The sequence below is a fragment of the Oncorhynchus keta genome, chromosome 12 (assembly GCF_023373465.1).
Source record: "Oncorhynchus keta strain PuntledgeMale-10-30-2019 chromosome 12, Oket_V2, whole genome shotgun sequence".
Taxonomy (NCBI): Eukaryota; Metazoa; Chordata; class Actinopteri; order Salmoniformes; family Salmonidae; genus Oncorhynchus; species Oncorhynchus keta.
The window spans coordinates 33886297-33913160 of record NC_068432.1 but is presented as its reverse complement, the minus strand read 5'-3'; the positions used below and the strand labels follow the sequence as shown (position 1 = coordinate 33913160).

The following is a 26864-nucleotide window of genomic DNA, read 5'->3' as shown; positions in this document are numbered from 1 at the left end:
ATGCTGAATCCACTGTGTCTTAAATGTTACACCACCAGGCACTCAGCTAAGCAAGGTGCAGACCACTACAGAAGAGAAACCCTTGTATACTCAAACCTGGTCAGTATCTTTAGTATACGCATCATTTAAAAATGTGTAAATGTATGATCAGTTATGTCCTGGCTGGTACCTTGCTGAAATAAGAAGCAGGCTTTAGTTTATATAATATAGACATGTCACTATCCAGAAATAAGCAAATGGGTTAACTTTCAACAGCACACCGGGGAGAAATATATAGGTCAATGCATCTTTACTGAAAAACATCAAAACGACAGACACTTGTAGTTACAAATAACAGTGAAAAAATGGCTGTGCCCTGGACGTATTCGAATATGCCATACCGATAACAGTTATGTGAAGTAGTGACATGACCACACATTACATATACTTTTATAGGTACTCACCTTTTCTCATGACCTAATGCAGGGTTTCTCAAACTCAGTCATGGGCCCCCCCTAGGTACACGTTTGTTTTTGTCCTAGCACTACACAGCTGACTCAAATACCCAACTAATCATCATCAAGCTTTGATTATTTGATTTAGTTGTGTAATTCTAGGAAAACACTCAAATGTGCACCTGGAGGGCCCAGGACCGAGTTTGGGAAACCCTGACCTAATGCTACTTGTCTTTGTTGAGTTGCATATAGTTTGAAGAGTGGCTCTCTGTACATGTAGTTCATGCTCCGACCTAAAAACATCAACACCATAATTAGTCTGTCCACTCACTAAATCTAAAAGGATCAAGCCTCAAATGGTCCAGGATCGCAGTGGTTCATCTGCCAGACGAAAGCTGCTCTGTGTTGTGATTGCATGTGTAGCAAGGACATTGACAGGTTATCGGAAACAAAAGCACACTCAGCCAAGATTATTGGTTAATGTTGCAGCTGTCATCACGGTCCGAGACACATTGGTCTCTCTGCTCTGTCTTTTCCTGGCACAAACCCTCTGCCGTCCATCTTTCCATCGGCTGTGCGTGTCAAAGTGCCCTTTTGCTTATTGGTTACTGGCCACTTGGAGTTCTGAGCTGTAGTCAGACTCTCTCACTCCTGCTTTTGCACCTTTTCTGGATTTTCCTGGATCTTTTGATGAACAACTTTTAATGTGGTGAGAAAATTCCCCAGGAATAGGACAAGAAATGTCAGTGCCAACATAAATACCTGAAAAGATACAAACAAAGGCACTAGGAATGACATGTATTCATGACATTTAGTATAATGACATCACAAGGTTAAACTTCCAGCGTCAGAGAGAAGTCTTGTAACGAGCATAGGTTACAAGAAAATTCTAGACGAGCTTGCACAAGACGGGCTGGAAGTAGAGACATGTTGTACTGTATTGTATTTGAAAACAATGGACTTAGAGATTGTAGGGTAGTATTTCTGTCCTTACCTGCCACTCTTTACAGTCTTCATGTCCTGCCAACCGAAACAGAGTCATAGCATTGTACAGCTGCCAGAACTGTGAAGGGGATTGGAGAGAGAGAGAGAAAAGCTCAGTCCAAGACCTGAAACCTTATTCAAGCACACGAGCATGGAAGCTTACCCTGGAGTGTGTACATGTAAATGTATAAACAGCAGAAATAACCATCTTATTCACTGGAATAAGGAACACAATTAAAGCCTTGCAGTCATGTTGGGCAGACTTTATTTACAACAGTAACAGATTTTGCAATAACCTCTTACTTTCAGTTGACCGTCTCCCCACCCACTCTCATCCCAGTCTGTGTGAAACACACTGGCACACACCCAGACTAACCCGACCTCATCCCTGGATGACCAATTAATACAATTGTGTTTAAGTTCATCACTGTTGAGAAAAGATATTAAGCCTGATACGTCAATGTCTTGAGTTGAAAGTAGTAGAAAGGTGGAATAAATGTAAACAACCTCTGAACTGAACCCATATTGAGGAGCTGCGTGGTGGTCTGGTGTTTGACTTACATGGCCGAAAAAGAGAAATGGCAAGAGGAAGGTGAGCCCTCTCCATATCCATGACTGAAACCCCTCTGCAAAACAGACACGCATACATATACTAATGGTGGAAAATGTGGAAGGCACAAACTACAGAAAGTTTACATCCAGTTTAAAAAGCTTTGTCAAGGGTACAGGTTAATCATTAGACACACTATGGTAAGGATAATACAGTAAGCTATAGCAAAAACAGAGCTAAACATTCTGTATGTCAGAACCAATACTCTGTTCAAGGGCAGCTGCAAACTGATTGTGAGATGTTATCCATCAGCTCTCTGTGGTCAGCCAGATAGAAATAAACTAGAGAAATGTATATCATAATTGCAATTTTGGCCAGTAGAAAGGAAAACTTGAGATTCAAAGAGTGTGATGTTCTGCAAGGTATTCCGACAACTGGGATTTCACTCAACATGGAAGAAAAACAACTTGCTTAATGGTAAAACCCCACCGTCGTCCCATTTTTGTAGTCATGGGGTTGCTTGTGGCCCACTTTATTGCAACAACTATTAACACACACAACTGTCTTGTAAATGGTTCAAAAGCCCACAGGGGGTTTCCCAAGTCATAACCAAAAAGCAAGCCTTAGAAGCTTTCCTAACTGAAAAGGAGCTCATCTTACCCACTGTGAGGTCCAACTGATTTCTCTCCCCCAAAGCTCGTAACCGGTATAAGCAGCCACTTTGGTAGTAATATTGAAGAAAATGCACAAAGCCTGAAAAACAAAAGGATGGATAAATATAATATGTATGAAACACCTTTACAACCAATAATGTTTGAGCAATGACATGCACTTACATTACAGTAATTTGGGCTGTATTGTGTTTTGATTTTTTTCCTCAACACAATAGTTACGTAACAAGACTATTAAACGCAACACAAAAATGTCAACTATTTTACTGAGTTACAGTTCATATCAGGAAATCAGTCAATTGAAATAAATTCAGCAGGTCCTAATCAATGGATTTCACATGACTGGGCAGGGGCCCACCCACTAGGGAGCCAAACCGACCCAATATGAAATAGTTTCTCTTCACAAAAGTTATTTATTACAGACAGAAATACTCCTCAGTTTTATCAGCTGTTTGGGTGACTGGTCTCAGACAATCCCACAGGTGAAGAAGCCGGATGTGGAGGTCCTGGGCTGACGGACGTGGTTACATATGGTCTGCGGTTGGAGGTACTGCTAAATTCTCTAAAATTACGTTTGGAGGTGGCTTATGGTAGAGAAAGGACTATCCAATTCTCTGGCAACAGCTCTGGTGGACATTCCTGCAGTCAGCATGCCAATTGTACACTCCCTCAAAACTTGAGACATCTGTGGCATTGTGTTGTGTGACAAAACTGCACATTTAGAGCGGCCTTTTATTGTCCCCAGCTCAAGGTGCACATGTGTAATGATCATGCTGTTTAATTCTTGATATGCCACACCTGTCAGATGGATGGATTATCTTGGCAAAGAAGAAATGATCCCTAATAGGGATGTAAACACATTTGTGGAAAATAAGCTTTTTGTGCACATGGAAGATTTCTAGGATATTTTATTTCAGCTCATGAAACATAGGCCCAACACTTTACATGTTGCATTTATATTTTTGTTCAGTATAAATAGAAAAAGTAGATGCTTACTCTGGTAAATGGAGAATGCAAGGAATTGACTTCTAAACATCTGATACATGGACCCCTCTGGCCTTTGAGAAGAAGCAAACAGAGGAACCAATCAATACAGGTGATGGGATAACGTTAATCAATCAAACTGCTTGTCAGAAAACCTTTGAAGGCAACTGCCAACAGATGTTTTGCTTTTGACCAACAGCAATTCAAAGAAAGTGTTCAAAGTTTAAAAAAAATAAAAATAAAACACTTACCAGGTAAGCTTTACACCTGATAGGAAGGTAGAGACATAATGATGGGAAACCCACCACCCTTTGATCCTGAAAGGACACATGGAGTGGAATTAGAATAAAGAAGCATAACTTGGTAGGCACACTGGTAAAGTATTTTGATCTCACAGAGTAAAAAATTAATAAATAAATAAAAAAATCACATAAAAAGCTTAGTAGCTCACCGGGACCCATTGCTCATGAGGATGCTTTCCCTTATGGTCAAAGTGCAGTAGTACCAAACCAGCAAGAAGTTGAAGATTTCATCTGTGACACTGCAACAACAAAACAGACATTTACAACTACTTCGCTTTGATGAAACATTAAAAGATGCTGCAAGGAAACATCAAATGCATAACATAGCCAACTCACCGGTAATTGAGCAAAAAGAGACAGGTTATGGCCCCAAACATCAAGATTATTGTCATAAAAGCTTGAACTTCTCATATTCATCTTTATAGGCAAATCTGCTCCAGAGAATAGAACAAACAGGGGGTCATAAGCAGAAACCATGGGGATGTGACTGAATACAGATATTTTGTTAAAGCACACTTACTTTGCCTGGTTGCTGAGAAGTGTTACATTCACATTGCCAAGCACCAAATTTAAGTACAATCTGAAAAGAGACAAACATTTTACAATATGCTTTGACACCCTCATATGGCAACATCTGTAACCAAAATATGTAATAATCAAGTCATCAAATACACTGACCCATTCTTCTTTGGCAAATAGGCTTCCATATCAAAGAAGAAGTTCTCTTTGTCTTTAATTTGCATTTGGATGTCTTTGATCAGTTCCGTTTCTTTCTCATCACTTGTTTTTGTGCACCTGTCGAAGAAAATTAAACCTTTAAACCCTCAGGTCCTACTTATGGGGACCTTTGGTACAAGAAAATAAGACAACCATTCTGTGTCAACTGACAGCACTAAGAGTAGGCTACTTACTTGCACAGACTGTGCCCGAGATCTTTTAGACCCTTCCGCTGTTTACTAATGGCACTGCTGCATGTTGCCTGGAGGTTGGTGAGCTCATCGAGCTTCTGCCTGTACACTTTGTGAGTTTCCTATAAATAAAATGGAAATAAATTACCGAAGGATGTTTCATCTGTACTCAAATATGTTGATAGCAGAGACTGTCAAATCGGCAATTATTTTATTTTGAACTTATCCTGTCCTTTCAAGTGGTGTCAAGAAGGAAATGAGAGGGAAAGAAGCCACTGCACCCTGGGTAAAGTGACCCTTATTTGCTACATACCTGCATTGGTTGACTGATTTAACTGCGCCAAGGTTACAATTTGGGAGATTTCACTATAAAAACAACTAGCTAGCTACTAATCATTGTTATCAACCTGAGCTAGCTAGTTTGCTTGCTTGTTATTATGACCTCAACAAGCTATTATTGCTAGTTAACGAGCTAACGTTTGCCAGTCACTGGCCAAATTTCCATATATTAAAATCTAGCTAGCTGCACCAATTCAAGTAAACCTGACTTGCATACCCCAGGATACTATACCCAACAAAAATATAAAATGCAACAATTTCAAAGATTCTACTGAGTGAGTTACAATTCATAAGGAAATCAGTCATTTGACTGATTCGCATAGAGTTGATCAGGCTGTTGATTGTGGCCTGTGGAATGTTGTCCCACTCTCCAATGGCTGTATGGAGTTGATGGATAATGGCGGGAACTGGAACACACTGTCTAACACGTCGATCCAGAGCATCCCAAACGTACTCCATGTATGACATGTCTGGTGAGTATGCAGGCCATGGAAGAACTGCGACATTTTCAGATGTCAGGAATTGTATACAGATCTTGGGTCAGTGCACTTTCATGCTGAAGCATGAGGTGATGGCGGCGGATGAATGGCACAACAATGGGCCTCAGAATCTCATCACATATCTCTGCATTCAAATTGCCATCGATAAATTGCAATTGTGTTCAGTGTCCATAGCTTATGCCTGCCCATAACATAAACTCACCGCCCCATGGGGCACTTGGGGGTTATGGTTCACAACGTTAACTTCAACAAACCGCTTGCCCACACAAAACCATACGTGGCCTGCGGTTGAGAGGCCGGTTGGATGTACTGCAAATTCTCTAAAACGACAGAGGTGGCTTATGGTAGAGAAAGGAATATTAAATTCTCTGGTAACAGCTCTGGTGGACATTCCCGCAGTCAGCATGCCAATTGTACGCTCCTCAAAACTTGAGACATCTGTGGCATTGTGTTGTGACAAAACTGCACATTTTAGAGTGGCCTTTTATTGTCCCCAGCACAAGGTACACCTGTGTAATGATCATGCTGTATAATTCTTGATATGCCACACCTGTCAGCTGGATGGATTGTCTAGGAAAAGGAAAAATGCTCACTAATAGGGATATAAACACATTTGTAGACAATTTGAGAGAAATAAGTTTTTGTGCATATGGAACATTTCTGGGATCTTTCATTTCAGCTCATGGAACCAACACTTTACATGTTGCGTTTATATTTTTGTTCAGCATAATTATATTAGAAAGTTCCTGAATACAAAATATTGTGTACAATTATAACGTTATCCGATAACCCAGCATACTAATTTGACAAAAGGTTAACTGAACCAGCTAGCTAGCAAACGAACTAACAGGCTAGCTAGCAATCTACTAAACTGAGTTGACAATCGTAGCTATATCGTCTCCTCTCTTGTCGAACTGACGGTAGTACACGTCACGCTACGCACTAACGTTAGCTAGCTGTCAAACAGGCTTCACATAGGCCTACCTGTAATTGTTGATACTCTTGGTCAATTTCTTCCCAATCAGTTTGACACCTTTGCAGGGACATTGTGACAGTTAGCGGCACGAGCTAGCTATTTCGCTTCCTCCGACTCCCTGTACAGAACCTCCAGATGGCTACAGTACAGCCGCAGACAGTTGTATTTTTTGGTAGCTACCACTGAGGCATAATAAGAATGGTAGCTACAGCTGTTCAAGATTATTTTTCCATGTCACGCTGCGCGCATGCGTCAGACCGCCCAAATATTCAAATGTCCATTCGTGACGTCACATTTCTAAAAGTGCAGAAATATTAATACTAGACAGGAACACCTACTACAATAACAGCTTCACATTACTGTTTGAGAAAAATGTTTTGGATAATGATTTGAAGAGCAGTATAATACATTTACAAGAACTAAAAAATGTTACTGACTCAGCGCAAACGCTGACAGGAAAATGTGTACGTCTATACAAGTTGGTTGCTATGGGGATAGAACGCTTGGTCACAGACATTTACATTACATTTACATTTAAGTCATTTAGCAGACGCTCTTATCCAGAGCGACTTACAAATTGGTGCATTCACCTTATGACATCCAGTGGAACAGTCACTTTACGATAGTGCATCTAAATCTTAAAAGGGGGGTGAGAAGGATTACTTATCCTATCCTAGTTTACATTGAGTGTATTTGTGTGTCCATTTTTTCAGGCCAAGATGATTACGATCGTTTGAGGCCACTCTCATACCAGAATGCCAACCTGGTGTTAGTTTGTTATGATGTGACCAACCCCACCAGTTTTGAAAATGTCTTAATCAAGGTAAGCTCATTGATCATGATTAATCTACGATATTACATTATCCAGTGACAGCCAATGACATTCATATTCTGCCCAACAACAGCCAACACTAAGTAAGCAGCTAACCACAGTGAATTTAAGGGCCTGCATGTTTTGCTAGGATCCCGGTACAGTGCATAATAGATCTAGTGAGTATTGTCGGTACAAATAAACAATCACAACATTAGTCACCACAGAGAGGTGGGAAAGCGATTGCGAGTTCACCACTTATGTGGTTAGACATCACATCTAGGCAGGAATTTGATGAATGATTGTTGGAGATTGACTTTGATGTGACTGTGTACATTCCTTTGACTTTGTTCGCTACTTGTGACTCAACCAGAGCACATGAACTTTGACCCCAGTGGCTTGGCCTGAAAAACAGACGGGAATGTGCTGGAAGCCTCCTCAATGAGCAGGGAGATGTCAATAAAGAGCCATAAATGCATGCCATGTGATAAAGTCAAGGGGAATGCAGTCAGAGTGAGACTTTGTAAGCACAAACCATTACAGCAAGGGAGGGGGTAAACACGCCTACTTGTAGAACCGATACCTGGGTAGACGTAGAGCCAAACCAAACAACCTGTCAATGTAGTATTTTTGTAGGCTATTTTATTAGTATCTGTTTCCTCTGTTTGGTCATTGATGAAACTTAGCGTTAATTGTTTATGGGTCCAGTCAATGAAAATATGAAAACAGTACACACACACAGTATGCAAACACCATGATCCCGAGTGTAATCCCAATGTGACAGTTTGAGATCCTTCCTAACTTGACCTCTTACCTCTACATTCACTATTGTGTTCTGCTGTCTCACACAGTGGTACCCGGAAGTGAACCACTTCTGTCGCGATGTTCCTGTCATTCTGATTGGCTGTAAGACTGACCTGAGGAAGGATAAGGAGCGTACCAGGAGGCTAAAAGCCATGGACCAGGCTCCCATCACTTACACACAGGTGAGGATCAACCTGTCCCCCTGATGACAGGGTTTATACACATAACTTGAGGTGTGGTGCTTTGACTTTAACCATTTCATTTGAATTATGGATAATGGCTTTCAAATGCTTGATCCTAGAAAACCTTCTCTGCTTTGCCCTGTTTACCAGTCTCCAATTCTGGTCCAGTACTCCCTGTCATCCAGTGACTGCTCATTGTTTGGTTCCACAGGGTGAGGAGACCAGGCGGCATATGAGTGCTGAGCTTTATCTAGAGTGTTCAGCCAAATACCGGGAGAACGTAGAGGACATTTTCAGAGATGCCACCAAAAAGCCCTGGCATCAAGCCGCAGAGCAAGACAACGTACGAAGAAGAGGCATTGTGTCATCCTGTGACCTCGTTCTAGTGAAAGGACAGAGGCTTGAAGTCCATTGACACAACAGGGGACACTGTCCTCTGGTCTTACATGCCAAAGCTACACATTCTGCTGCTTGTCTATTATAAACAACTGCTTGCCACATCCTGGGTCATCCTAATTCAATTTCAAGAAGAGCCTGTTCTATCCCCAACCAATTCATGCCTTTGGGATCTGAACAATGATATTGAACACTGAACTAATATCTACTAAGATCTGCTAGGATAGAGATGGAATTCCTGCTAGTTCTATGGCACAAGCTCTATCCTGGGATTCTAGAGTGGTTTTGTTAATTACTAGCTACGTTAGACCAGGGTGTAAATTGGCATATAAAAGCAGATTGAGATTGTACTTCATATACCTTTTTTCAAATATCCTTTTATCAATTACTGAATTTCTATTTTTACTTTTATAAAGAACTTATGCCTATTGCTGGCCTTTTGTGGTGTTTATTTTTTTAACATCTCTCACGATCATTGAGTGGTTGATTTGTAAAACATTTTTTTGTAGCAGTTCCATTTCTAGGACGAGGCACTGACCTACTTAATGTACTGTGTTACCTTGAATAATTCTTCCTCACAGCTCTGGTCCACTGATCACTATCACCTGGCAAGATTTGTTTCAGGAAGTTGTCTGTTAATGGATACCTACCTACTCAGGGAAAATATCCGTTACATATGTTCATGTAAGCGGCTTACCCTTTCTGCAGTGGATGATAAGTACTAATCAGTGACCGTGCTTACTAAGCATGTTGATACACAGTGCACCATCTGAGTACAATGTGATGCTGCACCTTTTATATTGTCAGGGCAATGTACTGTGGTTGAAAGCTGTTAGAAATGAGCTCCTTTCAAAGCTGGAGTCTGGACAAATATTTATTGCAGGTCACTAAATTAAATGACAGTGCCCACTAGTGGTGGATGCTATAAAAAAGACAAGGCAGTGTTTCCTACTTAGATAACTGAATAATATGGACATGCTGATTGATATGTATGTTTAGGAAAGAAACACATCACATGATTTTTTAGTTGTAAAATTACATTACACAGAGCCATATATATCCATGTATGTAAATAAATGGCTCTGACATAAGTATATTCCCCCAAGAGGGAACAGCTACCATCAAGCGAAGCTGATTCAATATTAACATAGGTCATGTTGAAAATAAATCAGCCCAATCAATTAAATGACACAACTAAACATAATGAAAAGACATGACAAAATATTTTAATCAGATGTTTTATTTGTCTTACAGCCATGTATACAGTGTGAAAAAGCAGTAAGAGACAGCATAAATTAAATGATTTTGTCCAGTGTCTCTTGTTACAGGTGTACATTCAGGCACAAGTTAGTCTTAGGACAATCCATGACATGAACATTAAACCAAACTAACAATACATGAGGAAATAGGATCTGTTGTGTACTGCATTGTGGCAGATTTGACAGCTGACCATTAGACCAAAATGTGAAATTCAATAACATGCTTTAGCTTTTTCCTACAAGTGTAACAAAAAGTGGTTCCCTTCGAGAGTACAATAGATTTTTTTTAATGAAAAGACTAAAAGTCCAAGACCTTACATTTTCCCCAATAACATAACACTTGATTCCAAATGGAACAAAAACATACATCACGCAATTGTGACAGGCTACAGTGAGAGATAAGGCATTTAGAAAGCCCTGTCACTAAGTAATACAAGTTTAGACTTTGTTCAAATGCACATCTAATAACAGTAAAAAATTAAATGCTGAAAATGGGTACAAAAACTCTTGAGAATTGTACATAGTTCAGAGTGGACGCGTTACTATACATACCATGTATGTCAGCCGAGTTAAATACACTTGATCACTCCAGCACATTCGTGCTCAAGACATTATTGCCAATCATTTGTGCACAGTACCAGTGCTCATAGCAGCAATTGTTTGTTGTGGACCTTAACAGCATATTGTGATCAAGGTGAACTCAAACAACCAGCATCGTCTTGCACAACCTGATTTGGACAAGTCTCTCAAATAATAATTAATTGAAAGAGTTATCATTTTGAACCAGATTACAGGATTTAAAAAAATATGGACTTTTGTCTCTATGCTGAATCCACTGTGTCTTAAATGTTACACCACCAGGCACTCAGCTAAGCAAGGTGCAGACCACTACAGAAGAGAAACCCTTGTATACTCAAACCTGGTCAGTATCTTTAGTATACGCATCATTTAAAAATGTGTAAATGTATGATCAGTTATGTCCTGGCTGGTACCTTGCTGAAATAAGAAGCAGGCTTTAGTTTATATAATATAGACATGTCACTATCCAGAAATAAGCAAATGGGTTAACTTTCAACAGCACACCGGGGAGAAATATATAGGTCAATGCATCTTTACTGAAAAACATCAAAACGACAGACACTTGTAGTTACAAATAACAGTGAAAAAATGGCTGTGCCCTGGACGTATTCGAATATGCCATACCGATAACAGTTATGTGAAGTAGTGACATGACCACACATTACATATACTTTTATAGGTACTCACCTTTCTCATGACCTAATGCAGGGTTTCTCAAACTCAGTCATGGGCCCCCTAGGTACACGTTTGTTTTTGTCCTAGCACTACACAGCTGACTCAAATACCCAACTAATCATCATCAAGCTTTGATTATTTGATTTAGTTGTGTAATTCTAGGGAAAACACTCAAATGTGCACCTGGAGGGGCCCAGGACCGAGTTTGGGAAACCCTGACCTAATGCTACTTGTCTTTGTTGAGTTGCATATAGTTTGAAGAGTGGCTCTCTGTACATGTAGTTCATGCTCCGACCTAAAAACATCAACACCATAATTAGTCTGTCCACTCACTAAATCTAAAAGGATCAAGCCTCAAATGGTCCAGGATCGCAGTGGTTCATCTGCCAGACGAAAGCTGCTCTGTGTTGTGATTGCATGTGTAGCAAGGACATTGACAGGTTATCGGAAACAAAAGCACACTCAGCCAAGATTATTGGTTAATGTTGCAGCTGTCATCACGGTCCGAGACACATTGGTCTCTCTGCTCTGTCTTTTCCTGGCACAAACCCTCTGCCGTCCATCTTTCCATCGGCTGTGCGTGTCAAAGTGCCCTTTGCTTATTGGTTACTGGCCACTTGGAGTTCTGAGCTGTAGTCAGACTCTCTCACTCCTGCTTTTGCACCTTTTCTGGATTTTCCTGGATCTTTTGATGAACAACTTTTAATGTGGTGAGAAAATTCCCCAGGAATAGGACAAGAAATGTCAGTGCCAACATAAATACCTGAAAAGATACAAACAAAGGCACTAGGAATGACATGTATTCATGACATTTAGTATAATGACATCACAAGGTTAAACTTCCAGCGTCAGAGAGAAGTCTTGTAACGAGCATAGGTTACAAGAAAATTCTAGACGAGCTTGCACAAGACGGGCTGGAAGTAGAGACATGTTGTACTGTATTGTATTTGAAAACAATGGACTTAGAGATTGTAGGGTAGTATTTCTGTCCTTACCTGCCACTCTTTACAGTCTTCATGTCCTGCCAACCGAAACAGAGTCATAGCATTGTACAGCTGCCAGAACTGTGAAGGGGATTGGAGAGAGAGAGAAAAAGCTCAGTCCAAGACCTGAAACCTTATTCAAGCACACGAGCATGGAAGCTTACCCTGGAGTGTGTACATGTAAATGTATAAACAGCAGAAATAACCATCTTATTCACTGGAATAAGGAACACAATTAAAGCCTTGCAGTCATGTTGGGCAGACTTTATTTACAACAGTAACAGATTTTGCAATAACCTCTTACTTTCAGTTGACCGTCTCCCCACCCCACTCTCATCCCAGTCTGTGTGAAACACACTGGCACACACCCAGACTAACCCGACCTCATCCCTGGATGACCAATTAATACAATTGTGTTTAAGTTCATCACTGTTGAGAAAAGATATTAAGCCTGATACGTCAATGTCTTGAGTTGAAAGTAGTAGAAAGGTGGAATAAATGTAAACAACCTCTGAACTGAACCCATATTGAGGAGCTGCGTGGTGGTCTGGTGTTTGACTTACATGGCCGAAAAGAGAAATGGCAAGAGGAAGGTGAGCCCTCTCCATATCCATGACTGAAACCCCTCTGCAAAACAGACACGCATACATATACTAATGGTGGAAAATGTGGAAGGCACAAACTACAGAAAGTTTACATCCAGTTTAAAAAGCTTTGTCAAGGGTACAGGTTAATCATTAGACACACTATGGTAAGGATAATACAGTAAGCTATAGCAAAAACAGAGCTAAACATTCTGTATGTCAGAACCAATACTCTGTTCAAGGGGCAGCTGCAAACTGATTGTGAGATGTTATCCATCAGCTCTCTGTGGTCAGCCAGATAGAAATAAACTAGAGAAATGTATATCATAATTGCAATTTTGGCCAGTAGAAAGGAAAACTTGAGATTCAAAGAGTGTGATGTTCTGCAAGGTATTCCGACAACTGGGATTTCACTCAACATGGAAGAAAAACAACTTGCTTAATGGTAAAACCCCACCGTCGTCCCATTTTTGTAGTCATGGGGTTGCTTGTGGCCCACTTTATTGCAACAACTATTAACACACACAACTGTCTTGTAAATGGTTCAAAAGCCCACAGGGGTTTCCCAAGTCATAACCAAAAAGCAAGCCTTAGAAGCTTTCCTAACTGAAAAGGAGCTCATCTTACCCACTGTGAGGTCCAACTGATTTCTCTCCCCCCAAAGCTCGTAACCGGTATAAGCAGCCACTTTGGTAGTAATATTGAAGAAAATGCACAAAGCCTGAAAAACAAAAGGATGGATAAATATAATATGTATGAAACACCTTTACAACCAATAATGTTTGAGCAATGACATGCACTTACATTACAGTAATTTGGGCTGTATTGTGTTTTGATTTTTTTCCTCAACACAATAGTTACGTAACAAGACTATTAAACGCAACACAAAAATGTCAACTATTTTACTGAGTTACAGTTCATATCAGGAAATCAGTCAATTGAAATAAATTCAGCAGGTCCTAATCAATGGATTTCACATGACTGGGCAGGGGCCCACCCACTAGGGAGCCAAACCGACCCAATATGAAATAGTTTCTCTTCACAAAAGTTATTTATTACAGACAGAAATACTCCTCAGTTTTATCAGCTGTTTGGGTGACTGGTCTCAGACAATCCCACAGGTGAAGAAGCCGGATGTGGAGGTCCTGGGCTGACGGACGTGGTTACATATGGTCTGCGGTTGGAGGTACTGCTAAATTCTCTAAAATTACGTTTGGAGGTGGCTTATGGTAGAGAAAGGACTATCAATTCTCTGGCAACAGCTCTGGTGGACATTCCTGCAGTCAGCATGCCAATTGTACACTCCCTCAAAACTTGAGACATCTGTGGCATTGTGTTGTGTGACAAAACTGCACATTTAGAGCGGCCTTTTATTGTCCCCAGCTCAAGGTGCACATGTGTAATGATCATGCTGTTTAATTCTTGATATGCCACACCTGTCAGATGGATGGATTATCTTGGCAAAGAAGAAATGATCCCTAATAGGGATGTAAACACATTTGTGGAAAATAAGCTTTTTGTGCACATGGAAGATTTCTAGGATATTTTATTTCAGCTCATGAAACATAGGCCCAACACTTTACATGTTGCATTTATATTTTTGTTCAGTATAAATAGAAAAAGTAGATGCTTACTCTGGTAAATGGAGAATGCAAGGAATTGACTTCTAAACATCTGATACATGGACCCCTCTGGCCTTTGAGAAGAAGCAAACAGAGGAACCAATCAATACAGGTGATGGGATAACGTTAATCAATCAAACTGCTTGTCAGAAAACCTTTGAAGGCAACTGCCAACAGATGTTTTGCTTTTGACCAACAGCAATTCAAAGAAAGTGTTCAAAGTTTAAAAAAAATAAAAATAAAACACTTACCAGGTAAGCTTTACACCTGATAGGAAGGTAGAGACATAATGATGGGAAACCCACCACCCTTTGATCCTGAAAGGACACATGGAGTGGAATTAGAATAAAGAAGCATAACTTGGTAGGCACACTGGTAAAGTATTTTGATCTCACAGAGTAAAAAAATTAATAAATAAATAAAAAAATCACATAAAAAGCTTAGTAGCTCACCGGGACCCATTGCTCATGAGGATGCTTTCCCTTATGGTCAAAGTGCAGTAGTACCAAACCAGCAAGAAGTTGAAGATTTCATCTGTGACACTGCAACAACAAAACAGACATTTACAACTACTTCGCTTTGATGAAACATTAAAAGATGCTGCAAGGAAACATCAAATGCATAACATAGCCAACTCACCGGTAATTGAGCAAAAAGAGACAGGTTATGGCCCCAAACATCAAGATTATTGTCATAAAAAGCTTGAACTTCTCATATTCATCTTTATAGGCAAATCTGCTCCAGAGAATAGAACAAACAGGGGTCATAAGCAGAAACCATGGGGATGTGACTGAATACAGATATTTTGTTAAAGCACACTTACTTTGCCTGGTTGCTGAGAAGTGTTACATTCACATTGCCAAGCACCAAATTTAAGTACAATCTGAAAAGAGACAAACATTTTACAATATGCTTTGACACCCTCATATGGCAACATCTGTAACCAAAATATGTAATAATCAAGTCATCAAATACACTGACCCATTCTTCTTTGGCAAATAGGCTTCCATATCAAAGAAGAAGTTCTCTTTGTCTTTAATTTGCATTTGGATGTCTTTGATCAGTTCCGTTTCTTTCTCATCACTTGTTTTTGTGCACCTGTCGAAGAAAATTAAACCTTTAAACCCTCAGGTCCTACTTATGGGGACCTTTGGTACAAGAAAATAAGACAACCATTCTGTGTCAACTGACAGCACTAAGAGTAGGCTACTTACTTGCACAGACTGTGCCCGAGATCTTTTAGACCCTTCCGCTGTTTACTAATGGCACTGCTGCATGTTGCCTGGAGGTTGGTGAGCTCATCGAGCTTCTGCCTGTACACTTTGTGAGTTTCCTATAAATAAAATGGAAATAAATTACCGAAGGATGTTTCATCTGTACTCAAATATGTTGATAGCAGAGACTGTCAAATCGGCAATTATTTTATTTTGAACTTATCCTGTCCTTTCAAGTGGTGTCAAGAAGGAAATGAGAGGGAAAGAAGCCACTGCACCCTGGGTAAAGTGACCCTTATTTGCTACATACCTGCATTGGTTGACTGATTTAACTGCGCCAAGGTTACAATTTGGGAGATTTCACTATAAAAACAACTAGCTAGCTACTAATCATTGTTATCAACCTGAGCTAGCTAGTTTGCTTGCTTGTTATTATGACCTCAACAAGCTATTATTGCTAGTTAACGAGCTAACGTTTGCCAGTCACTGGCCAAATTTCCATATATTAAAATCTAGCTAGCTGCACCAATTCAAGTAAACCTGACTTGCATACCCCAGGATACTATACCCAACAAAAATATAAAATGCAACAATTTCAAAGATTCTACTGAGTGAGTTACAATTCATAAGGAAATCAGTCATTTGACTGATTCGCATAGAGTTGATCAGGCTGTTGATTGTGGCCTGTGGAATGTTGTCCCACTCTCCAATGGCTGTATGGAGTTGATGGATAATGGCGGGAACTGGAACACACTGTCTAACACGTCGATCCAGAGCATCCCAAACGTACTCCATGTATGACATGTCTGGTGAGTATGCAGGCCATGGAAGAACTGCGACATTTTCAGATGTCAGGAATTGTATACAGATCTTGGGTCAGTGCACTTTCATGCTGAAGCATGAGGTGATGGCGGCGGATGAATGGCACAACAATGGGCCTCAGAATCTCATCACATATCTCTGCATTCAAATTGCCATCGATAAATTGCAATTGTGTTCAGTGTCCATAGCTTATGCCTGCCCATAACATAAACTCACCGCCCCATGGGGCACTTGGGGGTTATGGTTCACAACGTTAACTTCAACAAACCGCTTGCCCACACAAAACCATACGTGGCCTGCGGTTGAGAGGCCGGTTGGATGTACTGCAAATTCTCTAAAACGACAGAGGTGGCTTATGGTAGAGAAAGGAATATTAAATTCTCTGGTAACAGCTCTGGTGGACATTCCCGCAGTCAGCATGCCAATTGTACGCTCCCTCAAAACTTGAGACATCTGTGGCATTGTGTTGTGACAAAACTGCACATTTTAGAGTGGCCTTTTATTGTCCCCAGCACAAGGTACACCTGTGTAATGATCATGCTGTATAATTCTTGATATGCCACACCTGTCAGCTGGATGGATTGTCTAGGAAAAGGAAAAATGCTCACTAATAGGGATATAAACACATTTGTAGACAATTTGAGAGAAATAAGTTTTTTGTGCATATGGAACATTTCTGGGATCTTTCATTTCAGCTCATGGAACCAACACTTTACATGTTGCGTTTATATTTTTGTTCAGCATAATTATATTAGAAAGTTCCTGAATACAAAATATTGTGTACAATTATAACGTTATCCGATAACCCAGCATACTAATTTGACAAAGGTTAACTGAACCAGCTAGCTAGCAAACGAACTAACAGGCTAGCTAGCAATCTACTAAACTGAGTTGACAATCGTAGCTATATCGTCTCCTCTCTTGTCGAACTGACGGTAGTACACGTCACGCTACGCACTAACGTTAGCTAGCTGTCAAACAGGCTTCACATAGGCCTACCTGTAATTGTTGATACTCTTGGTCAATTTCTTCCCAATCAGTTTGACACCTTTGCAGGGACATTGTGACAGTTAGCGGCACGAGCTAGCTATTTCGCTTCCTCCGACTCCCTGTACAGAACCTCCAGATGGCTACAGTACAGCCGCAGACAGTTGTATTTTTGGTAGCTACCACTGAGGCATAATAAGAATGGTAGCTACAGCTGTTCAAGATTATTTTTCCATGTCACGCTGCGCGCATGCGTCAGACCGCCCAAATATTCAAATGTCCATTCGTGACGTCACATTTCTAAAAGTGCAGAAATATTAATACTAGACAGGAACACCTACTACAATAACAGCTTCACATTACTGTTTGAGAAAAATGTTTTGGATAATGATTTGAAGAGCAGTATAATACATTTACAAGAACTAAAAATGTTACTGACTCAGCGCAAACGCTGACAGGAAAATGTGTACGTCTATACAAGTTGGTTGCTATGGGGATAGAACGCTTGGTCACAGACATTTACATTACATTTACATTTAAGTCATTTAGCAGACGCTCTTATCCAGAGCGACTTACAAATTGGTGCATTCACCTTATGACATCCAGTGGAACAGTCACTTTACGATAGTGCATCTAAATCTTAAAAGGGGGGTGAGAAGGATTACTTATCCTATCCTAGTTTACATTGAGTGTATTTGTGTGTCCATTTTTTCAGGCCAAGATGATTACGATCGTTTGAGGCCACTCTCATACCAGAATGCCAACCTGGTGTTAGTTTGTTATGATGTGACCAACCCCACCAGTTTTGAAAATGTCTTAATCAAGGTAAGCTCATTGATCATGATTAATCTACGATATTACATTATCCAGTGACAGCCAATGACATTCATATTCTGCCCAACAACAGCCAACACTAAGTAAGCAGCTAACCACAGTGAATTTAAGGGCCTGCATGTTTTGCTAGGATCCCGGTACAGTGCATAATAGATCTAGTGAGTATTGTCGGTACAAATAAACAATCACAACATTAGTCACCACAGAGAGGTGGGAAAGCGATTGCGAGTTCACCACTTATGTGGTTAGACATCACATCTAGGCAGGAATTTGATGAATGATTGTTGGAGATTGACTTTGATGTGACTGTGTACATTCCTTTGACTTTGTTCGCTACTTGTGACTCAACCAGAGCACATGAACTTTGACCCCAGTGGCTTGGCCTGAAAAACAGACGGGAATGTGCTGGAAGCCTCCCTCAATGAGCAGGGAGATGTCAATAAAGAGCCATAAATGCATGCCATGTGATAAAGTCAAGGGGAATGCAGTCAGAGTGAGACTTTGTAAGCACAAACCATTACAGCAAGGGAGGGGGTAAACACGCCTACTTGTAGAACCGATACCTGGGTAGACGTAGAGCCAAACCAAACAACCTGTCAATGTAGTATTTTTGTAGGCTATTTTATTAGTATCTGTTTCCTCTGTTTGGTCATTGATGAAACTTAGCGTTAATTGTTTATGGGTCCAGTCAATGAAAATATGAAAACAGTACACACACACAGTATGCAAACACCATGATCCCGAGTGTAATCCCAATGTGACAGTTTGAGATCCTTCCTAACTTGACCTCTTACCTCTACATTCACTATTGTGTTCTGCTGTCTCACACAGTGGTACCCGGAAGTGAACCACTTCTGTCGCGATGTTCCTGTCATTCTGATTGGCTGTAAGACTGACCTGAGGAAGGATAAGGAGCGTACCAGGAGGCTAAAAGCCATGGACCAGGCTCCCATCACTTACACACAGGTGAGGATCAACCTGTCCCCCTGATGACAGGGTTTATACACATAACTTGAGGTGTGGTGCTTTGACTTTAACCATTTCATTTGAATTATGGATAATGGCTTTCAAATGCTTGATCCTAGAAAACCTTCTCTGCTTTGCCCTGTTTACCAGTCTCCAATTCTGGTCCAGTACTCCCTGTCATCCAGTGACTGCTCATTGTTTGGTTCCACAGGGTGAGGAGACCAGGCGGCATATGAGTGCTGAGCTTTATCTAGAGTGTTCAGCCAAATACCGGGAGAACGTAGAGGACATTTTCAGAGATGCCACCAAAAAAGCCCTGGCATCAAGCCGCAGAGCAAGACAACGTACGAAGAAGAGGCATTGTGTCATCCTGTGACCTCGTTCTAGTGAAAGGACAGAGGTTTGAAGTCCATTGACACAACAGGGGACACTGTCCTCTGGTCTTACATGCCAAAGCTACACATTCTGCTGCTTGTCTATTATAAACAACTGCTTGCCACATCCTGGGTCATCCTAATTCAATTTCAAGAAGAGCCTGTTCTATCCCCAACCAATTCATGCCTTTGGGATCTGAACAATGATATTGAACACTGAACTAATATCTACTAAGATCTGCTAGGATAGAGATGGAATTCCTGCTAGTTCTATGGCACAAGCTCTATCCTGGGATTCTAGAGTGGTTTTGTTAATTACTAGCTACGTTAGACCAGGGTGTAAATTGGCATATAAAAGCAGATTGAGATTGTACTTCATATACCTTTTTTCAAATATCCTTTTATCAATTACTGAATTTCTATTTTTACTTTTATAAAGAACTTATGCCTATTGCTGGCCTTTTGTGGTGTTTATTTTTTTAACATCTCTCACGATCATTGAGTGGTTGATTTGTAAAACATTTTTTTGTAGCAGTTCCATTTCTAGGACGAGGCACTGACCTACTTAATGTACTGTGTTACCTTGAATAATTCTTCCTCACAGCTCTGGTCCACTGATCACTATCACCTGGCAAGATTTGTTTCAGGAAGTTGTCTGTTAATGGATACCTACCTACTCAGGGAAAATATCCGTTACATATGTTCATGTAAGCGGCTTACCCTTTCTGCAGTGGATGATAAGTACTAATCAGTGACCGTGCTTACTAAGCATGTTGATACACAGTGCACCATCTGAGTACAATGTGATGCTGCACCTTTTATATTGTCAGGGCAATGTACTGTGGTTGAAAGCTGTTAGAAATGAGCTCCTTTCAAAGCTGGAGTCTGGACAAATATTTATTGCAGGTCACTAAATTAAATGACAGTGCCCACTAGTGGTGGATGCTATAAAAAAAGACAAGGCAGTGTTTCCTACTTAGATAACTGAATAATATGGACATGCTGATTGATATGTATGTTTAGGAAAGAAACACATTACATTACACAGAGCCATATATATCCATGTATGTAAATAAATGGCTCTGACATAAGTATATTCCCCCAAGAGGGAACAGCTACCATCAAGCGAAGCTGATTCAATATTAACATAGGTCATGTTGAAAATAAATCAGCCCAATCAATTAAATGACACAACTAAACATAATGAAAAGACATGACAAAATATTTTAATCAGATGTTTTATTTGTCTTACAGCCATGTATACAGTGTGAAAAAGCAGTAAGAGACAGCATAAATTAAATGATTTTGTCCAGTGTCTCTTGTTACAGGTGTACATTCAGGCACAAGTTAGTCTTAGGACAATCCATGACATGAACATTAAACCAAACTAACAATACATGAGGAAATAGGATCTGTTGTGTACTGCATTGTGGCAGATTTGACAGCTGACCATTAGACCAAAATGTGAAATTCAATAACATGCTTTAGCTTTTTCCTACAAGTGTAACAAAAAGTGGTTCCCTTCGAGAGTACAATAGATTTTTTTTTTTAATGAAAAGACTAAAAGTCCAAGACCTTACATTTTCCCCAATAACATAACACTTGATTCCAAATGGAACAAAAACATACATCACGCAATTGTGACAGGCTACAGTGAGAGATAAGGCATTTAGAAAGCCCTGTCACTAAGTAATACAAGTTTAGACTTTGTTCAAATGCACATCTAATAACAGTAAAAAATTAAATGCTGAAAATGGGTACAAAAACTCTTGAGAATTGTACATAGTTCAGAGTGGACGCGTTACTATACATACCATGTATGTCAGCCGAGTTAAATACACTTGATCACTCCAGCACATTCGTGCTCAAGACATTATTGCCAATCATTTGTGCACAGTACCAGTGCTCATAGCAGCAATTGTTTGTTGTGGACCTTAACAGCATATTGTGATCAAGGTGAACTCAAACAACCAGCATCGTCTTGCACAACCTGATTTGGACAAGTCTCTCAAATAATAATTAATTGAAAGAGTTATCATTTTGAACCAGATTACAGGATTTAAAAAATATGGACTTTTGTCTCTATGCTGAATCCACTGTGTCTTAAATGTTACACCACCAGGCACTCAGCTAAGCAAGGTGCAGACCACTACAGAAGAGAAACCCTTGTATACTCAAACCTGGTCAGTATCTTTAGTATACGCATCATTTAAAAATGTGTAAATGTATGATCAGTTATGTCCTGGCTGGTACCTTGCTGAAATAAGAAGCAGGCTTTAGTTTATATAATATAGACATGTCACTATCCAGAAATAAGCAAATGGGTTAACTTTCAACAGCACACCGGGGAGAAATATATAGGTCAATGCATCTTTACTGAAAAACATCAAAACGACAGACACTTGTAGTTACAAATAACAGTGAAAAAATGGCTGTGCCCTGGACGTATTCGAATATGCCATACCGATAACAGTTATGTGAAGTAGTGACATGACCACACATTACATATACTTTTATAGGTACTCACCTTTCTCATGACCTAATGCAGGGTTTCTCAAACTCAGTCATGGGCCCCCCTAGGTACACGTTTGTTTTTGTCCTAGCACTACACAGCTGACTCAAATACCCAACTAATCATCATCAAGCTTTGATTATTTGATTTAGTTGTGTAATTCTAGGAAAACACTCAAATGTGCACCTGGAGGGGCCCAGGACCGAGTTTGGGAAACCCTGACCTAATGCTACTTGTCTTTGTTGAGTTGCATATAGTTTGAAGAGTGGCTCTCTGTACATGTAGTTCATGCTCCGACCTAAAAACATCAACACCATAATTAGTCTGTCCACTCACTAAATCTAAAAGGATCAAGCCTCAAATGGTCCAGGATCGCAGTGGTTCATCTGCCAGACGAAAGCTGCTCTGTGTTGTGATTGCATGTGTAGCAAGGACATTGACAGGTTATCGGAAACAAAAGCACACTCAGCCAAGATTATTGGTTAATGTTGCAGCTGTCATCACGGTCCGAGACACATTGGTCTCTCTGCTCTGTCTTTTCCTGGCACAAACCCTCTGCCGTCCATCTTTCCATCGGCTGTGCGTGTCAAAGTGCCCTTTTGCTTATTGGTTACTGGCCACTTGGAGTTCTGAGCTGTAGTCAGACTCTCTCACTCCTGCTTTTGCACCTTTTCTGGATTTTCCTGGATCTTTTGATGAACAACTTTTAATGTGGTGAGAAAATTCCCCAGGAATAGGACAAGAAATGTCAGTGCCAACATAAATACCTGAAAAGATACAAACAAAGGCACTAGGAATGACATGTATTCATGACATTTAGTATAATGACATCACAAGGTTAAACTTCCAGCGTCAGAGAGAAGTCTTGTAACGAGCATAGGTTACAAGAAAATTCTAGACGAGCTTGCACAAGACGGGCTGGAAGTAGAGACATGTTGTACTGTATTGTATTTGAAAACAATGGACTTAGAGATTGTAGGGTAGTATTTCTGTCCTTACCTGCCACTCTTTACAGTCTTCATGTCCTGCCAACCGAAACAGAGTCATAGCATTGTACAGCTGCCAGAACTGTGAAGGGGATTGGAGAGAGAGAGAGAAAAGCTCAGTCCAAGACCTGAAACCTTATTCAAGCACACGAGCATGGAAGCTTACCCTGGAGTGTGTACATGTAAATGTATAAACAGCAGAAATAACCATCTTATTCACTGGAATAAGGAACACAATTAAAGCCTTGCAGTCATGTTGGGCAGACTTTATTTACAACAGTAACAGATTTTGCAATAACCTCTTACTTTCAGTTGACCGTCTCCCCACCCCACTCTCATCCCAGTCTGTGTGAAACACACTGGCACACACCCAGACTAACCCGACCTCATCCCTGGATGACCAATTAATACAATTGTGTTTAAGTTCATCACTGTTGAGAAAAGATATTAAGCCTGATACGTCAATGTCTTGAGTTGAAAGTAGTAGAAAGGTGGAATAAATGTAAACAACCTCTGAACTGAACCCATATTGAGGAGCTGCGTGGTGGTCTGGTGTTTGACTTACATGGCCGAAAAGAGAAATGGCAAGAGGAAGGTGAGCCCTCTCCATATCCATGACTGAAACCCCTCTGCAAAACAGACACGCATACATATACTAATGGTGGAAAATGTGGAAGGCACAAACTACAGAAAGTTTACATCCAGTTTAAAAAGCTTTGTCAAGGGTACAGGTTAATCATTAGACACACTATGGTAAGGATAATACAGTAAGCTATAGCAAAAACAGAGCTAAACATTCTGTATGTCAGAACCAATACTCTGTTCAAGGGCAGCTGCAAACTGATTGTGAGATGTTATCCATCAGCTCTCTGTGGTCAGCCAGATAGAAATAAACTAGAGAAATGTATATCATAATTGCAATTTTGGCCAGTAGAAAGGAAAACTTGAGATTCAAAGAGTGTGATGTTCTGCAAGGTATTCCGACAACTGGGATTTCACTCAACATGGAAGAAAAACAACTTGCTTAATGGTAAAACCCCACCGTCGTCCCATTTTTGTAGTCATGGGGTTGCTTGTGGCCCACTTTATTGCAACAACTATTAACACACACAACTGTCTTGTAAATGGTTCAAAAGCCCACAGGGGTTTCCCAAGTCATAACCAAAAAGCAAGCCTTAGAAGCTTTCCTAACTGAAAAGGAGCTCATCTTACCCACTGTGAGGTCCAACTGATTTCTCTCCCCAAAGCTCGTAACCGGTATAAGCAGCCACTTTGGTAGTAATATTGAAGAAAATGCACAAAGCCTGAAAAACAAAAGGATGGATAAATATAATATGTATGAAACACCTTTACAACCAATAATGTTTGAGCAATGACATGCACTTACATTACAGTAATTTGGGCTGTATTGTGTTTTGATTTTTTTCCTCAACACAATAGTTACGTAACAAGACTATTAAACGCAACACAAAAATGTCAACTATTTTACTGAGTTACAGTTCATATCAGGAAATCAGTCAATTGAAATAAATTCAGCAGGTCCTAATCAATGGATTTCACATGACTGGGCAGGGGCCCACCCACTAGGGAGCCAAACCGACCCAATATGAAATAGTTTCTCTTCACAAAAGTTATTTATTACAGACAGAAATACTCCTCAGTTTTATCAGCTGTTTGGGTGACTGGTCTCAGACAATCCCACAGGTGAAGAAGCCGGATGTGGAGGTCCTGGGCTGACGGACGTGGTTACATATGGTCTGCGGTTGGAGGTACTGCTAAATTCTCTAAAATTACGTTTGGAGGTGGCTTATGGTAGAGAAAGGACTATCCAATTCTCTGGCAACAGCTCTGGTGGACATTCCTGCAGTCAGCATGCCAATTGTACACTCCCTCAAAACTTGAGACATCTGTGGCATTGTGTTGTGTGACAAAACTGCACATTTAGAGCGGCCTTTTATTGTCCCCAGCTCAAGGTGCACATGTGTAATGATCATGCTGTTTAATTCTTGATATGCCACACCTGTCAGATGGATGGATTATCTTGGCAAAGAAGAAATGATCCCTAATAGGGATGTAAACACATTTGTGGAAAATAAGCTTTTTGTGCACATGGAAGATTTCTAGGATATTTTATTTCAGCTCATGAAACATAGGCCCAACACTTTACATGTTGCATTTATATTTTTGTTCAGTATAAATAGAAAAAGTAGATGCTTACTCTGGTAAATGGAGAATGCAAGGAATTGACTTCTAAACATCTGATACATGGACCCCTCTGGCCTTTGAGAAGAAGCAAACAGAGGAACCAATCAATACAGGTGATGGGATAACGTTAATCAATCAAACTGCTTGTCAGAAAACCTTTGAAGGCAACTGCCAACAGATGTTTTGCTTTTGACCAACAGCAATTCAAAGAAAGTGTTCAAAGTTTAAAAAAATAAAAATAAAACACTTACCAGGTAAGCTTTACACCTGATAGGAAGGTAGAGACATAATGATGGGAAACCCACCACCCTTTGATCCTGAAAGGACACATGGAGTGGAATTAGAATAAAGAAGCATAACTTGGTAGGCACACTGGTAAAGTATTTTGATCTCACAGAGTAAAAAAATTAATAAATAAATAAAAAATCACATAAAAGCTTAGTAGCTCACCGGGACCCATTGCTCATGAGGATGCTTTCCCTTATGGTCAAAGTGCAGTAGTACCAAACCAGCAAGAAGTTGAAGATTTCATCTGTGACACTGCAACAACAAAACAGACATTTACAACTACTTCGCTTTGATGAAACATTAAAAGATGCTGCAAGGAAACATCAAATGCATAACATAGCCAACTCACCGGTAATTGAGCAAAAAGAGACAGGTTATGGCCCCAAACATCAAGATTATTGTCATAAAAGCTTGAACTTCTCATATTCATCTTTATAGGCAAATCTGCTCCAGAGAATAGAACAAACAGGGGTCATAAGCAGAAACCATGGGGATGTGACTGAATACAGATATTTTGTTAAAGCACACTTACTTTGCCTGGTTGCTGAGAAGTGTTACATTCACATTGCCAAGCACCAAATTTAAGTACAATCTGAAAAGAGACAAACATTTTACAATATGCTTTGACACCCTCATATGGCAACATCTGTAACCAAAATATGTAATAATCAAGTCATCAAATACACTGACCCATTCTTCTTTGGCAAATAGGCTTCCATATCAAAGAAGAAGTTCTCTTTGTCTTTAATTTGCATTTGGATGTCTTTGATCAGTTCCGTTTCTTTCTCATCACTTGTTTTTGTGCACCTGTCGAAGAAAATTAAACCTTTAAACCCTCAGGTCCTACTTATGGGGACCTTTGGTACAAGAAAATAAGACAACCATTCTGTGTCAACTGACAGCACTAAGAGTAGGCTACTTACTTGCACAGACTGTGCCCGAGATCTTTTAGACCCTTCCGCTGTTTACTAATGGCACTGCTGCATGTTGCCTGGAGGTTGGTGAGCTCATCGAGCTTCTGCCTGTACACTTTGTGAGTTTCCTATAAATAAAATGGAAATAAATTACCGAAGGATGTTTCATCTGTACTCAAATATGTTGATAGCAGAGACTGTCAAATCGGCAATTATTTT

General features: G+C 40.1%; 4 protein-coding genes, 1 long non-coding RNA gene and 2 pseudogenes across 8 annotated transcripts in view; 4 read left to right on the top strand and 3 right to left on the bottom strand.

Annotated features, from left to right (window-relative positions):
- LOC118391391 (rho-related GTP-binding protein RhoF-like) overlaps window positions 1–9269 on the top strand; it is a 39590-nt gene extending 30321 nt beyond the window's left edge. For all 4 annotated transcript variants that reach the window (XM_052458050.1, XM_052458049.1, XM_052458051.1 and 1 more), the window contains exon 6: window positions 8845–9269. The gene's annotated coding sequence lies outside the window, so the exon portion shown is untranslated. The remainder of the gene's footprint in view (window positions 1–8844) is intronic.
- The window catches only part of LOC127906333 (rho-related GTP-binding protein RhoF-like), a 51165-nt gene extending 30974 nt beyond the window's left edge, over window positions 1–20191 (top strand). The window contains exons 2-4 of the mRNA XM_052458061.1: window positions 18282–18391; window positions 19232–19366; window positions 19578–20191. Of these exons, the coding sequence (XP_052314021.1) occupies window positions 18282–18391; window positions 19232–19366; window positions 19578–19742 (410 nt within the window). The 3' untranslated portion in view covers window positions 19743–20191. The remainder of the gene's footprint in view (window positions 1–18281; window positions 18392–19231; window positions 19367–19577) is intronic.
- Window positions 623–6900, bottom strand: LOC127906325 (transmembrane protein 120B-like; annotated as a pseudogene).
- On the top strand, window positions 5496–9269 carry LOC127906330 (rho-related GTP-binding protein RhoF-like). Its single transcript, XM_052458056.1, has 4 exons — window positions 5496–5645; window positions 7362–7471; window positions 8311–8445; window positions 8657–9269. Exons 1-4 carry the CDS (start codon window positions 5570–5572, stop codon window positions 8858–8860), a joined length of 525 nt encoding a protein of 174 aa, XP_052314016.1. The 5' UTR covers window positions 5496–5569; the 3' UTR covers window positions 8861–9269.
- LOC127906327 (transmembrane protein 120B-like) overlaps window positions 11425–26864 on the bottom strand; it is a 17209-nt pseudogene continuing 1769 nt past the window's right edge.
- The window catches only part of LOC127906329 (rho-related GTP-binding protein RhoF-like), a 46820-nt gene continuing 37012 nt past the window's right edge, over window positions 17057–26864 (top strand). The window contains exon 1 of the mRNA XM_052458054.1: window positions 17057–17297. Within this exon, the coding sequence (XP_052314014.1) occupies window positions 17156–17297 (142 nt within the window). The 5' untranslated portion in view covers window positions 17057–17155. The remainder of the gene's footprint in view (window positions 17298–26864) is intronic.
- LOC127906334 (uncharacterized) lies at window positions 22942–23743 on the bottom strand. Its single transcript, XR_008060899.1, has 3 exons — window positions 23545–23743; window positions 23252–23320; window positions 22942–23019 (listed from the first exon to the last, which is right to left on the bottom strand). It is a non-coding gene; the product is annotated as an uncharacterized LOC127906334 (long non-coding RNA).

Bases quoted from the DNA above. Each gene is read 5' to 3' on its own strand.
- LOC127906330 (XM_052458056.1), top strand. From the start codon at position 5,570: ATGGCGGGAACTGGAACACACTGTCTAACACGTCGATCCAGAGCATCC. The intron at 5,646-7,361 runs GTGAGTATGCAG...CCATTTTTTCAG, and splicing joins CTCCATGTATGACATGTCTG to GCCAAGATGATTACGATCGT. The intron at 8,446-8,656 runs GTGAGGATCAAC...TTGGTTCCACAG, and splicing joins CTCCCATCACTTACACACAG to GGTGAGGAGACCAGGCGGCA.